At 42.8% G+C, this 15,245-nt stretch overlaps 2 protein-coding genes across 4 annotated transcripts; one reads left to right on the top strand and one right to left on the bottom strand.

Moving 5' to 3' along the window:
- The first annotated feature begins 187 nt into the window (after positions 1-187).
- IFT52 (intraflagellar transport 52) lies at positions 188-11,022 on the top strand. Of its 3 annotated transcripts, XM_038166338.2 has the most exons (14): positions 188-485; positions 804-891; positions 1,149-1,278; positions 2,239-2,314; positions 2,402-2,473; positions 3,348-3,474; positions 4,440-4,595; positions 5,418-5,504; positions 6,130-6,198; positions 6,895-7,049; positions 8,063-8,150; positions 9,304-9,412; positions 9,968-10,113; positions 10,700-11,022. In XM_038166338.2, the coding sequence occupies exons 1-14, from the start codon at positions 361-363 to the stop codon at positions 10,745-10,747; spliced, it is 1,476 nt and encodes a 491-aa protein (XP_038022266.1). In that variant the 5' UTR covers positions 188-360; the 3' UTR covers positions 10,748-11,022. The 3 variants fall into 3 exon arrangements, with proteins under 3 accessions (XP_038022266.1, XP_038022265.1, XP_027328965.2); XM_038166337.2 differs by lacking the exon at positions 4,440-4,595 and having other exon boundaries at positions 191-485; positions 2,378-2,473; XM_027473164.2 differs by lacking the exon at positions 4,440-4,595 and having other exon boundaries at positions 192-485.
- Positions 11,023-13,444: 2,422 nt separating this feature from the next.
- LOC113845763 (uncharacterized) lies at positions 13,445-15,197 on the bottom strand. The gene is made up of 2 exons (XM_027473193.3): positions 15,053-15,197; positions 13,445-14,472 (listed from the first exon to the last, which is right to left on the bottom strand). Exon 2 carries the CDS (start codon positions 14,456-14,458, stop codon positions 13,676-13,678), a length of 783 nt encoding a protein of 260 aa, XP_027328994.3. The 5' UTR covers positions 14,459-14,472; positions 15,053-15,197; the 3' UTR covers positions 13,445-13,675.
- Between the last annotated feature and the right edge of the window lie 48 nt (positions 15,198-15,245).

Here is a 15,245-nt window from a genome sequence, read left to right as displayed (position 1 = left end):
GGCTAATTTTTAATTAACAACCTTAATTGGGCGCGGGGCGGAGCCCTGAGGGGGAACTCAAGACTCCCTGACGGGGCAGGCTCCGCCCGGCGCCAGGGCTCCCCTCAGCGGGCGGAGCGCGGCTCCCCCCGCCCCGCCGCAGTGGTACGGCCCCGCCCCCTGGTTTCCCGAGGAACGGAGCAAACCACCGCGACGACCCCCAGCGCGGAGGGGGGGGGGGCGGCTCCCACGCGTGCGCGGTGCTGGGCGGCGGGGATCGGCCGAGCCGGGAACGGCCCCGCTGCGGCCCCGGCCCCGGCCCCGGTCGGCGGCGCGGCTCCTCCCGGCCGCTCCTCCCCGGCCTTCCCGCAGCTGGTCCGCATGGAGAAGGGCCCGCGGAACGGGAACGCCATCGCCTTCAGCGCGTCCAAGGGGGAGGCCTTCGCGCCCACCAGCAACTACAAGGCCTGGCGCAAGAGGCTGAGGGGGAACTGGAGGATCCTGAGGTGAGGGCGGCGGGGCAGGTCCGGGGGGAAAAGGAGAAAGGAGGAGACCTGCTTGGTACAAATTTTAACAGCAGTTGTGGCAGTTTGTACCAGTTCTGGAGCAAAAAATGAGTGTGTCTTTAGAGGTTCTTTGCGATTTAATAGGTTCAGATTCCTAAGGGTTATCGTCACTCGGGTTACCAACCTTAAACCAACACAGAAGGTTGTGAAGCGACTGAAGGAATCGGCTTTGTTTGTTTCTGGTTCTTTGAGGGAAAAAAAAAGTTGTGGTTCAGGACCGCATCCCCAAATAACATTTTCTTACTGATCTATCCGTAGCTTAAAAGATGAGATCACATCTGAGAAGCTGTTCGGGGTGAGGCTGTGGATAACGGCTGGTCCAAGAGAAAAGTTCAGTGCTGCTGAGGTAAGGAGTCAGGGCTTGTTGGCACGTTTGTTGTATTTAAGATTGGCTTAATGTGAAGTAGAAGAGAACAGTAAAGGAGAATTACTCCTTTATATGAATTTACACAAATAAAGATTTGATTGCTTTTCTAATAGGATCATTCAAGTTCATTGTAAGTAGTCAGACTCATTTACCTTCCTTCATCTCGGTACAACTTCTTGCAGTCTTGCTTTTAGCTTCTTTCATGTACCTTTTTCTGGATGTTTGTTGTCTTTTAGTTTTTGGTTCTGAAGAAATTCCTGGAGGATGGTGGAGCCATCCTGGTGATGCTGAGAGAAGGCGGGGAGTCCCGATCTGGCACAAATATTAACTTTTTGTTAGAAGAATATGGAATCGTTTTCAATAATGGTAATGGGACTCGCTGATGTCTTTTATTCTTACATTTTTAGCAAAATCAAAAGGGCAGGTTCAGTCTTTGTAGGTATGAGCCTTGCAGATCCCTCTCCCAAAGTACGTTTTTGTACCTTTTCGAGATATTTTCTCCTGAAATCTGTATGTGCATGGAAGCCTAATCGTGAAGCACACCAAGAGCTTTCCATGGATGTGGAAACTTGACAGCAACAAGTGGCTTGATAGCAACTCAGCCATCTCTGTACCTTTGCTATATTTGACAGCTTTGGTGGAATTTACTAAAATAAAATTACTACTAATTACACTTATTGGTTAAAAGGCCTTTCACTTTAGAAATTTGTTTCCACACGTTTTAATGAGTTGAATCACTCCGTGCTCACCCGAAATCAACAGTGGCACTTTCCTTTAGCAGACCAGTAAAATGCCATTTCTTAGGTTTTGTACAGCCAAAGTATATAAATCAGCTGTGTGTGTCAGTGTACATGAAATATTTTTGGGCTCTTTGGTGGTATTTGCTCCCTTAGACTGTGGTGGTTTTTTTTTTGTTTGTTTGTTTGTTTGTTTGTTTCTTTGAATCAACCCTATGAGCTTCGTGCTTTTGGAAGATAGATTAAAAAATAACTTGAACTTGACAAACTTGACACGTATTCTTTTAATTTGATTTTTTTTTAATCTGTAGAAGTGTGGAAGACATGGAGATGTTTATTTTTTATATTTTTATTTGAACTTTTAAATGTATTCCTGTTCTAAACCTTTAAGTGCAAAAGGAAGTGGTAGTGAAGGCTGATCTGAATGCTGGTCTGAATTCTTTTGAGAGCTGCATGCCAGTGCTGTGGTGTTAGAAGCAAACATCCAGGGAAACCGAGAACTATACTCGTTTTACATTGCTATGTCTGGCATATTGATCAGTTAAGATGTAAATTTGCTATTATTTATTTATTTATTTTTTAATTCAAGATGCTGTTGTAAGAAATGTATATTACAAGTACCACCACCCGAAAGAAGCTCTGATCTCTGATGGAGTTTTGAATAGGTAAATATTTTGCTTGTATGGACCTTTACAGTGAGCTCTGTTAATCCATCGTTTGTTCACTAGGTTTTGCTTTTCTATATGTTTTAGGGGAATCAGTGAAGCTGCAGGAAAAACAGCACTTGAGACAACAGATGAAGATGGAAGCATACGCAACTTGCAGTAAGTGTTTTCCTTTCAGGTAGCTGCTGTGAAAAGATTTAGCCTAACTCAATTAGCAGACTCGTAATCTAGCAGGAGTTTATTTCATTTGTGTTGAGGTTTTCTAACATGTTTATGTCAGCTTCTTGCTCCTCAAGGATACATCTGGAAAGGAGACTGTTTAGTAACTCTTGATAGCCACGTAAGGAGCAGGAGTGATAGATCTTGAGGTGAATTATTACTCTCCTGACCAGATCCTTTTTTTTTTCCCCTCATCTGTAGATCTGAGTTTTATTAAACAGCATAAATGTGAATAAGCTATAGGTAGTGGGTGGTCTGGCTGTAGACAAGAGGAAAACCGCAATTTTTAGAGTTTTACTCCAGGGCGAGATAGACATTTGTTATAATTTTTAACTTTCTGTCAGTACTGTGCTATTCTGCAGAGAAGTGGGAAGGCATTGAGAAGAATACGTTTTTTCCATAAATAACTTAATATATATTTGTATTCTTTCTTGCTGCTGGTTTATAGACTAATAAGTAACTGTGTGGTTGTTTACAAGGAAAAATGTAAGTGTAAAAGCATTTAATACAGTTTTGTTTCAGAATATATATTTGTCTATGAGTTTAATGGCCCTGCACTTCTCTCAGATACAGGACAAACAGAAATCAAAAGCAATCTTTGTTATATGAGATGAGTTGTCAACCTGGGAATGCCTGTAGAAGGAGACTAAAATGTCATTTTAATGATGTGAATTTTTCAAAGCATGGTTTTTGACGTTCCATCACCAGTGTACAATTAAACTGCTCAGTTTAGGCAGATAAACTGAGTCTTATAAGTATGTCCAGCCTACCTGATACATGCAGGTACTTCAGGATGTTTTGTATTTCTTTGCAGAGGTCTCACTTTTGTGTATCCATTTGGTGCCACGTTGAATGTGATGAAACCAGCGGTGGCTATTTTGTCAACAGGGTCTGTCTGCTTCCCACTCAACAGGCCTATTCTTGCTTTCTATCAACATGAGGTATGATTCTTCATGAAACAAACCATGCATTCTGCCCCAGCTCCCCACAAAAATTGTGTTTTTTGTTTTTTATTTTTTTCTGGGAGCACTAGGGAAGACTATTTATTTATTAGGGTGCCAGAGGGATATTTTTAGTTCTTCTGTAATGTTTCATGGTTTTGTTTTGTTATTTTTTTTTCTTCATAATTTTAGTGACTGTTTAATGAGATTATTATTTTCATTAATACTGAGTTAAGGAAGAGGATCTGTCCTTTGTTAGTTTATTAAAAATAAATAAATTTGGAAAACTAGTTAGTAGTTGATGGGTACCACAAATTAATATTGCTCCTGGATATAACTAGGTTAGCACACATTTTAGTGTGCAGATGAGTTGCTAACACTACGGTGTTTTTTGATGTATTAGGCAGGAAGGTGATTTTATTTTATTTTATGAGGATGCCACTATTCATTCTTCCATGTTGTTGCTGAAATGCACCCTGTAAATCAAAGACCATATGGCAGCATGAAGTGAATTTACAAGTACACTTACCACTTGCATTTTATTAGCAGCTGTCAGAAGATAAAATAAAATCCCTCTCCAGACACAATATTTGTACGTAGATCCTACGGGCCTGTAGGCTCATGCCTAACCTTGCACCCATGATAATCTTGAAGTGATTTGCATTACTGTAAAAAAAAGCTGTCTGTGTAATGTAAGTCATCTAGGTTACGTAAAGCCGTAACTTTAGAAGTGTTACTAAAAAAACCTTTAGAAGTGTTAGAAGAAAGTGTTTTTTTTCTGAGAATTGTAACAGCTACATTAGTCTGGAAGTGAAATCCACATAACTTGTTTGTACCTCCAAGAGGCTTTTTGCATGGGTTGATCACCGAAATGGAAACAATTACACATCATGCAGGTAGTTCTTCCTGCAATAAAATATCCTAATGTGAACGTCAAATAGATGCCATCATTTTTCCTTGTCTAGTTTGCGGAAGTTGTAGACAAAAAGGTAGAAGATGAAGCCAGAGACAGGGGTTCTCTTTCAGGCAGAGCAGAGAAACTTGTCAGAAGGAAAACAAAATCTCTTGGAGCAAAGAAGAGATACAGTAAAGAACAGCAACAGAAAGTGAAGGAGTGGAAAGTAAGAGCAGAGGATGCTGTCTCGTTACACTGTTGTGGATAAAGTGTGTGCAATTCAAGTTAAAACTTTGTTTGCAAAGTATGGAGTAAGAAACATCAGAAATTGTTAGACAGGCTGGAGCTCTGTCTGAGATGTCTTCAAACTCATTACAGCAGTCTTTATGCTTATGTTACGCTGCGAGTCTCACAGTTGGTGCAGGGAGCATACAGGCATTTTTGTTCTGTTGAACACTTACTATTTTTTATACATGTCCTTGTGGAAGGATTCAGATTAGAGAAGAATTCCAAAGATGTTTCATGAATGCATTTTCATGCATGTTTGATTTAGCTAAATGAAAATAAAACAACCAGAACATTTTGCATTTTCATATTAGAAATAATGAAATTACCAAACTCTTCTCTCATTAAGTGATGTGCATATATGCTATATTGACATGTGCACGTGTCATTGTCCTTCAGGTTTGCATCCATTTACTTAATTCTTTTTTGCTTCATGGAAAAAAAAAAAAAATTTCTGCAAAAATAACCTATGTGCAGCTACTGTTGATGGTACTGGGATTTTGTTGATTACCAGCCAGTTGTCTTTCTAATCTTATGAAGTGCAGATCGGTATTTTTTGTAATTTTATGAGCCTTAAGAGCATATGTTCTTTTAATAATGCTGAGCTCTTGTGAGCTTGCCATGTTTGAAACTGCCTTTGGCACTACTTATTCCAAAATCTCTTATTTCTTTAAATTGCTTTGTAATTGGATGCCATTAACAATTGCCTCGAAAACTATGATTTGGAAGGATTTTTTTGCTATATTGTATTCTTTATTGATAGAGTAAAGGTGGAAGGATGGCAGCACTGGGATCTTGCCACATGTTCAGTGATCAATATTTAGATAAAGAAGAAAACGGTAAGATCATGGTAAGTTAAAAAAAAAAAAAAAATAATAATCACAGCAGTTCTAAAGAAGTCCAAGCTTACCAAGTTTGTTTTAAAGCTTAGAGCAAGAAATTGATTCAGTGCAGAGTTTCTGACCCTGTGCTAATGTCCTGGGGACTTGGCCAGAGCACTAGTAACAGGAAGGAGTTTTTAAAGACACAGCTTACGTTATAGGACTCTGAAAACCTTTTCCTATTTCTGTTCACCACTTTATTGTTATTAAAATGGTCAGTAGCTCTTTTATTTATTACTGTTTCATAGTTTCTTCAGTGCTTTATTATTGCTTTATGATTAATAAACCTTTGCATATATAGCTCCTGATATGTGGTGATCACGATGCACTTTCCAAAGTGCACTGTATAACATTATGTGTAAGCAGGGTGTTTTCCTGAAAGCATACATCTCACACAAAGTATGATCATTGTCACAACTCATTGCTTCCCTAAGCAAATACGTATAAAGTTTGTATTTTATCCCTAGATATTATTTGACTTATTACCCATTTTTTCTTTTTCTCTGCATTTAATTTATTAAATTAATTTGAATGTTTAAGTACTATAGCAGATTACTCAGACTTTCCTGAAATTAAAGTTTTACCCTTCCCCAGGATGTGCTTTTCCAGTGGCTTACAACATCAGATGTCCATTTAAACCAGATGGATATGGAGGACCCTGAGGTAAGAGAGATCCATCACAAGGAAGTAAATAATAGTGTAATCCAGCAGGACCTGTTTTGCCAAAACATGTATTTAGAGTGAAATGGCTAACAGCTAGGTGAATACCGTCGTTGTTACACACACCTTATTCAAGGGATGAGGTTGAGTAGACAGATGTACTGGGCATGAAATATAAATTGAAAAAACCATATATGTTAGACTTAGATTGGTGCTTGTTCGTACAGTTTCAGTGAAAAGCTCTTCCCAATTTGCCTGTGTTTATGAGATTATTTGCTGTTCCATGTTAGTACGTATGCACTTTAGTTTATATCAAATTTAGTTTAGGTTATTTTTTTTTAACTCGCATATGCAAATGTTATTTTTATTTAGAAATACGAAAAAGTGTATACTTCTTATGCATAAGGAGTATGAACTTGTTTTGCACAGTTGACTATTTAGCTGTCTTTTTTTTTACTTTAACAAGAATTAACATAAATTCAGACAGTCCATTCATGTGGCAAGTAGTTCTACAGCTAATATAGCAGAATTTGCACAGTTTCCTGATCTAGTAATCTGCACTGCAAAGGGTCATACCCAGTGAAGAGTGAAATAATTACTTACGGATGAGATTCTAGGTGAGGTATAAACTAGAAAGAGGCTATGTAAATGGATTGCTCTTTTTAAATCATAACAGTGTGTGTCTGTGCGTATGTTCAGATTTCAGACTATACCATGCTCCCAGATGCAGCTGCGCTGTCTGAACAACTGCGAGTCTGTCTGCAAGAAGGAGATGAGAACCCAAGAGACTTCACAAAGCTGTTTGATAAATCCCTTTATCAGCTGGATACAACTGCCCTCCCTGCAGTTATCAAGTCAGCAGCTGTGAATTTTTTATTTAATTATTTTTGCATTCTGTATTCTGCGTTTTCTGCTTGTGTGTACTCAGTCTTTTCTGCTCCTAAGCAGACAGAGCTGTAGGCAGCATTCTGAATATGGATATACCAGAGGTTTGGGCATGACATTGGTTTGCTCTTGCTTCTTCTTTTAGCTATAGTTTCTGATGTTCTTTTTTTTTCCCTTTTCTTACTATTGCTGACTCAGTGAGCTGATATTTTTTATAGCACTGTCTGCAGTGACACTGGGTACTTTCTGAAGTGATAACTGAGAGCGAGTTGTATTTCCACTTACGTATTACTTAGCATTGGCTGAAGCTGAATTTCATTCACATTTGCATTTCCCAATAATTCCGACTTGAGATTTATCTGCTGCTGAGTTTTATCAGTTTTGTAGCGCTAGCAACGTTGTCCCTTATAACTCACATTATCTAGGTCACGTATGAACATGTTGAATAATAGCAGACTTAACACAGATTTCATGAAACTCCAGTCTTGCAGACACTTTCTTCCTGCTCCATATTTATTGTATTTTCAATAGATGTGAATTCATCTTGAGATTTTTCTTCTGATCCCATAACAAATAATTTTTTAATGGCTTTTGTTTAGGGACTTTGTAAAACTTGTTTGAAATCAACTGTTTTTGAACTGGATTACTTTTTCCTCATGCACATTCATCTCTTCAAAAGTTGTTTGAAGAATCGAGAGGTGTGACTTCCTTCTTTTTCCTCATCTGATATATCCAGCTATCATTATTGTCTTCTCAGGCGTAATTTTAACTTACTTGTTTGCTTTAGAAGTCAGCTATCACTGCTACATAGTTCTCTGGGGTCTTTCAAAACTTATACGTCCCAGTTTTATGCTATTACTTTGTGCAAAATGTTGGCGCTGGTATTTTGTAAAAATTAACCTCTGTAGCCTTTAATGCATGCAAATGGAAATGCATAGTGTGTTACTTCTCCTGTCACACTGTATCTTCTTCTGTGCTGCAGAGCTTATGAACAGCTGAATGTGAAACATGAACCTCTCCAACTTATACAACCTCTATTTGAGACTCCGCTACCTGCCCTCCAGCCAGCTGTAAGTAAAATCTCCATGCTGATAAAGGATATGGAGAGTCTTTGTTTCATATAATAACTCTCATTTCCATACTTCTTTTAAAGAAGAGAGAGAAATGCTGTAGTAATAATTAATGACTTAGGAGATGAATACATTGCAAAATCTTTTAAGGAGTTCTTATTTATGCTTTTCAAGCTCTGTTGATAAGAATTCAAATGTAGCATCTGGTACCATAGCTTAACTTTCCTGGAGAGCTCAGAATGCCTTGCGTATATAATCCCTTCAGCCAACTAGCTGCTTCCAGTCCTGTGAGGCACTGGGGTTTGGCTTTTACCTTTTACTGTGAAAACAGAAGGTGGCATTTCGGAAAGCAATGTATTGTAAGCAATACACTGACTGCTGCCAGGGGAGGAGCCAGTCTGTCCTGCTATTCTTCGATCTTCTGCATCTGTTCAGGAAGTAGAAAGTGAAATAGCTTTTTGACAGCAAAGGCTGGCCAACCTTTTACCAGCAGAGATTTTGCTGGCAGCAACAGGAGATACTGCAGTGTCAAACTTTTCTCAAAATGCAGGTATCTGACTTTTGCCATCATGGCTCCATCCTTTTTTGGCTTGGCCACTGAGGAAACGTTACTGTGATGCTGACAGCTGCAGGGATGCAACTCAAAGTAGTGTCTCATGTACTGCTTTTTTAAAAATGTGTTCATTTAGAAATAAAGTACTCTTTTAAGCACTTGTAAGTCCTGTTAACAGTTACTCTTGTGGTGTAGGTGGTGACTGCACAAAAAAGAAAATACCCTTACCAGAATTAATGTAGATAGGTTTCAGTGTGAGTTGTTATGGCCTGCTTAGTGCCTTGACTATCTGAATAGTAAACTGAATCACCTGTATCTCCTGGAACAAAATTAAAAACAAACCGTGCAAATGCAGCATGTCTAGTTGTGGTGCTAGGTGGTAAATCTGGCATACTCATGACTAAATTCTTTTGGAATATTCAATTATTTTTATGAAATACTAATTTAATTTTTAAAAGGTTCTGCTTTTGTACTCTGGGCTTTGGAGTTGCTTTTGACTTTATAACAGTTTTCTTGAAGTCCAGTCTAAAACTGATATCTTAAAGATTTGTGAAGTGTAAGAAAACTAATTGTCAATAATTTGTGCTGATTCTCTTCAAGGTTTTTCCACCTGCTTTCAGAGAGTTGCCTCCTCCCCCTCTGGAGCTGTTTGACTTGGATGAAACCTTTTCATCTGAGAAAACTCGTCTTGCAGAGATTACAAACAAATGTAAGCAGAACAAACTTATTTTTTACACACACTTGTTTATACGTTTTTGGAGGGAAATGGAAATCCACTTGGAATTTGGTTCCACAGGTTTCATGGAAATACACAGTTGTAATTCTGGGCCAAGATTGCTCTGGGCCTTGGAAGTTGATACATGGCTTATTGGTCTTGAAAACATCAGGTAGCAGCAGTGCAATTTTGTTTTCCTTTCTGTCTATTGTCTTCCTCATTCAAGTAGACATATGACTTGGAAGGCCTGCTGTCAGAGTTGCTGGCTTCCTTTTCAGTTATTTTGGGGAATGCTTTTTGAAGTTAGCAGTGCAGTAACTCGCACTGTCGGTAAGTACCTGGTAAGATTATTCTTAACACACCTTAACTTGAAACAAGAAGAGAAAGTACTAGCTGCAGAAATACATCATGGCTAGTCCTCTGAACTTATTTGTAAGATTCCCCAGGATATGAAAAATGAATGGAGGTTGGTATTTAGTATATTTTTGCCCAGGCAGCATGGGGTGTGTGTGATGTTCAACTGCCCCCTTCCTTGGGATGCTTTTTTAGGTACTGATGACGACCTGGAGTTTTATATACGGAAATGTGGCGATATCCTAGGAGTAATAAGTAAACTCCCAAAGGAGAAGCAGGATGCCAAAAATATACTGGAGTACATCTTCTTCCAAGTGGTTGAGTTCAAGAAACTGAATCAGGTATTTTTAATAACAGAATTACAAGTGAATTATTAGTAGCATCAGCCAGCACCGAAGCATTTTTGTAGCACCTGTCATTGTTACACTCAGGCAATGCAGCAATGTGTTAAGGCATCTGATGTGTGATAAAGCAAGCCAGTGAAGTTTGATCCAGAATGCTTATGACTGGTAATCTGTATGAGAATGTGTAATGTATTACTCAATTTATTAAGTCTCCCATTTATTTAATTGGGGGATTAATACATGCAAGTGTAGTTTGGGTAATTTCAGCTAAATCCAGTTCATTTAATTGTGCAGTATGATAAAGCAGCGTGGCCTCGCCAGTCTTTGCAGTGCTTGCTAATGCTACAATGTAGATGTGAAAGCAGCATTGTTACTGCCAGGGAGCATTGTGTCACAGTCAGTTTGATGCTTCTGTTTGGCAGATCAGATGTTTTTGCTAACAAGTATTCCCAGCTTCTCAAATAGTCTTATTTATGATGAAAATATGATTTTTTATAGTTGCAGTTATTGTATACAAATTATTATATACAATTTCTATAGTTAAAATCCTTCTGGTTTTGTTTCTGCTTTTCCTTTCCCTAAGGAACACGATACTGACACAAGTGAAGCTGGATTCCAGAATGGGAACTGAGACCTGGCTTTCCTCAGATTGAGATGGATCTAGTACAGACGTTCTTATCACCTTTCTTCAACCTCTGTGTTCGGTGCAGTGATTGGACTGTCTCGGTAGTTCACTGAATGTTTGGATCAGTTCTGTGTGGTAGTTTGGACAACTAATGCCTTTTGAGGAGGTGTTTGTATTTTACAAGCACTTTCCAAATAATTATTTGTTTTTCTACTTTTTTATTGAAACTATAATTTTGTAATATATATATATATATATATAAATCTTGTTCTAAGAACATAGTTTTGGTCCTTCTTTTATTTATTTTTTGTAGCAGTGCTTACTGTGGGTTCTTTTGGCGTACATGTAGCCATTAGTTGCACTGTGGGGAAAGTTTGTTGGTTTGACTTGTGAACTGGAGAAGAAAATACAGCTATAAATTCAGGAGAGGCTTAAAAGATGCTGCTCTGTCACCCCGTGGCAGTCATCTTATGGCTTTCTGCCTAAGTCAACCAAGGGGAGGTGGGTTTGTTACTGTAGGAGGAAAATATTTCTTGCCAGGGAGGGGAGGACTTGAAATTCAGCACTGAAGACATTGCTGCACATCGCTGCCTCATACAAGATTGGAAAAACATTATGAAAAGGAGGGACAGCGTTTGGATTAAAAAGACTTTAAGATTTGATGGCTCGCTATTACAAAAGTGTGATACTGTGCAGAAAGCTCAGGAATATTTTTACTTAAAATTATTCCCAGAGACAGGGAGCCAGGTATTGCATAAGAATGGAAACTCAAGTGAAATTCATTGGCCATGCCATGCTGAAGCTCAGTGCACAGCAAAAATAGATCCAAGGGTACGAGGGGTGAGGAACAGACTTGTCAATATTATTAACACCAAATGTCTTTGTTGCTAAAGTTTTTTTTCTATCAACACTGCAAGATTGCCCTTGATTTCCCTCAAAAAAAAAAAAAAAAAGTATTTAATCTGACCCCAAACTGTGAAACTTTAATTTTTCCTCCACTCAGGCATTCCATGCAACTTGTGAGACTGTGCCTTATATGGCTCTGCCATGGTTTTTAATGTCGAAGCTGCTTTTTTTTTTTTCCCAGAAGATAGTACATCTTTTTTTTTTTTTTCCCTTAAAACCCACTCATTTTACACCCCTTAATGTTTTGGATGCCAATGTGGCACAGACTTTCCTAGAGCAGGTTCCCCTAAGGACCTACTCAGTCACTGATGAGATGAGATGTGCCAATATACTATTGACAGAAGCAGTTGTATCTCTGCACACTTTGCAGACGTTCCTTTGTCAAAGCAGCATGTTTTAAATTTTTCATTTCTTTCTCTTTCATTTATTTTTCTTTAGTGACATGCTTGTGCTTTTCACACACAGCAGCACTTCGTACATTCCAGCTACAGATTTACATAATAAGCTTTATCTTTCCCCTCCAGTATCAATACCAACCAGTCAACCGGCACAGACTGCAGTTGAACCAAACAACTGTGATCTTGCTAATTATAGGTCTGCTTTGTACTGTTCTTTGGTGTTTAGACTTCAAACTGTAAATACATTCTCTCTGTGTCCCTTTTCAGAGTTGTTTTGTCACCTGTTCTTGATGTCCCAACATGTTTTTTAGTAAAAAGTCATCGGAGCAGCCAGAGAAGACAAGCAGCTGTTTGTCTGTTGTTTGTCTGTTGTGCTGTTCTAACTGAAGTAGAAGAACAGAATTTTTCAGTGAATGAAGGTTTTTTTTGGGCCAAAACCACTAGCGTGAAGTATGTGCAGAGGCAGTAGCTAGCTGCCTTCTGTTTTTCAAAACCGTCTCTTTGTCCCTATGGAGGTGTTTAAAACTATTATTCTGAAAACAGAGGTGTTTGCTTTGCTCACGAAAACATGACACATGCACCTTGCTGGTTGACAGCACAATTTTGAAGGAGTTCAAACAGGTGAAGGCTTTCAAGAGGTGAAGCTGGGCCAAGAGCCAGTTAGGCACCCAGCTTACCCCGAGCTTAACACATCAATGAAATTATCACTGCACTTCAGAGAAGCTGGGTGCAAGTTACTTTCCCCTTTTTCCTCTACTCTCTCACGGAGTGTTTTATCACTTCGCCTTTCATTTATCCCTGAAAGAGGAGGGAAGGCTGCATATTGTTTTTTTTGTTTTTTTTTTTTTCAACCTCTAAATGCTCCGGGAAATCTGGTTTTAACGAGACATTCTCCGTGTCTCCTGGCAGCACCTACTGGAGAAGGGGAAAAAGACCAAGCAGAGGTGTAAGCTGGGGGCAAGCACACCTTTGAAAGGAAGGGGGACATGGAAGCGGCCGAGCTGGGTGAGCGCTGCTCGGGCTGTGCTTCTCCCCTCGTGCCAGAAGAGGGATCCCCAGCCCCGCTGCCTCCCTAGCCCCAGCTCCCCGCGGGCAGCGGCCGGCCCCGGGCCGGGCTGCGGGGCAGGGCCCCGGCCGCTGCTTCCCCTCCTTCTCCGGTCCCCCCCCGGGGCCAGCAGCGAGGTAACGGCGGGGGGGGGGCGGCCCCGGGCCCGGACACTTCGTGGGCACCGCTCCCGGGGCTGGGGAGGGGGGAGGCGGCCGGGCTGCGGCCCGCAGGGGGAAGGAGGAGGCGCTGGAGCCGGGCCCGGTGCCCCCGGATAAGCCCCGCGGGGTGGGGGTGAGGGTTGGAAGGGGTTTGGGTGCACCCCGGTGGGCACAGAGAGCCAGAGAGCACGCGGAGGAGGAAAAACTTTAATCTTTATTGCGTTAATACAAAGGAAAACCATACGGGAGGAACAGGGAGCTCTCGGGGTGCTGCCAGCTGGTAGCGTCCTGAGCCCTTTCCCCTAAAATCTGGCTCCAGCTGGGGGATGCTGAGCGTCACCTCGGTGCCTCACCAGCAAGCTGTGGGGCTCCGGTGGTCCAGCACGAGCTGGCTGCACCCCATGGGATTCACCAGTGGGGCAGCTCACGGCAGCGTCTCGGGTCTGGAGCCCCGGCAGCAGCAGCAGCACAGGGCTGGGTGTGCAAACACAGAGCTGGGCTCCAGATCGCTCAGCTGGGCCTCGTGGGTGGCAGAGCCGTGGGGCAGGGCCGGGTGCCTCCTGAAGGCACCGGGCCAGGTCAGAGGAATGACGACGGAGGTCTCCAGGGATGGCGTGTCCAGCTTGGAGCACCCCAGTAACCTCAGCTCCTCGGTGCTCGTGTCAAGGAACAGGCTGGTGTCCAGGGGGGCTTTTATTTCTGAGATCTCCCAGCGGGGTCCTGGAGGCTTGCCGGGGGTTGAGGAGTCGCTCAGGTGCTCGGTGCTCTTGGAAAGCAGGCTCTCCAGCAGCTTGGGGTGCTTTTCTTTCTTGCACGGCGTGGAAGTGTTGTGTGACGCCACATCCATCAGGCAGCCGGCTTGGCTGGGCAGCCCGGAGAGGTCGGAGGCAGCGTGGCCGTAGGGAGTCTTGCAGAGGCAGACGAGGCTGATGTCTGAGCTGCCCTGGGTCAGGCTGTGCGGGTCAGGCTTCACGCAGCTTCCCAGCACCTCTGGCTGCTTCAGGACGCACAGGGAGCTGCTTTTTGTCACGCTCTCCAAGTCCACCAGAAGCTCCAAGGTGCTCGGTCTCGAGGCGCTGCCGGAGTCTGCATAGTAACTGCAGACAGGAGAAGGGTGGGTGCACCCGGGGGGTGCCGCCACGAACCCATTTTCCAGGATTTCCTTTAGGGTCAGGATGCTGGCGCTGCGCCTCTTGGTGGACAGCATGGTGCCGGGTATCGCTGTCAGAATAAAGTGTTTGTGGGGGAGCCATGGGGCTGCATCACTGCTCCCACTGCCAAACCCAGCCCCTGGTCCCACCGAGGAGCTGTGGTGGGTCAGGGCAGTGGGCACCCACCCCACAGTGTGACACCAGCACCCCACAACCCACTTATAGGGTCTGTAATGGTGTCAGCGATGGGGGAGCGGCTCACCCCAGCCCTATATCCTCCTCAGCGGGCTGGGGGAGCACCCCCAGAGCTGCTTTTTGGCAGCTTCAGCCTGCACAGTGCTGCTCTTAGCTTCATTTTTTTGGGTTTAGGGGCCTCGGGCAGCCTCCCCACACCCTGGAGGTGCTGGGGGCGAAGGATGCTTTGTGGGGTTTTTGTAGGGTGAAGGCAGGGCGCAGGGCACTGCACGACCGTGCCACCCGCTGAGGGGGTCAGAGGCAGCCAGAAGTCACCCTCCGCCCCAAACCCTTTAAAAAGTGATGCAGAAAACGCCTAAACTCGCTTAAAAAAGGCCAGCCTGGAGAATGAGCTCCCTCTCAGCCCCCCCCGCCCCTTAAGAGAACGCGCCCGGGAAATACAAAGCGCCACTTGCCTTCAGCGCAGCCGCCCTCTGATCCGCGCCTCGCGCCCTTGCTTCTCACGATGTTATACCCCTGCTAATCAATTAATTCATTAATTAACGCCCCCCTTCCCCCCCCCACCAGCGGGTGCCGTTCGGTCTGTGCCCGCCCGGGGGCGCGGACACGCGTGGGGGGGGGGGGCGTTGAAGCGGGCGGGCGCCCTCC

The sequence above is a fragment of the Anas platyrhynchos genome, chromosome 21 (assembly GCF_047663525.1).
Source record: "Anas platyrhynchos isolate ZD024472 breed Pekin duck chromosome 21, IASCAAS_PekinDuck_T2T, whole genome shotgun sequence".
Taxonomy (NCBI): Eukaryota; Metazoa; Chordata; class Aves; order Anseriformes; family Anatidae; genus Anas; species Anas platyrhynchos.
Note: the sequence above shows the minus strand (reverse complement) of the source record. Positions and strands in the feature narration are given on the sequence as shown.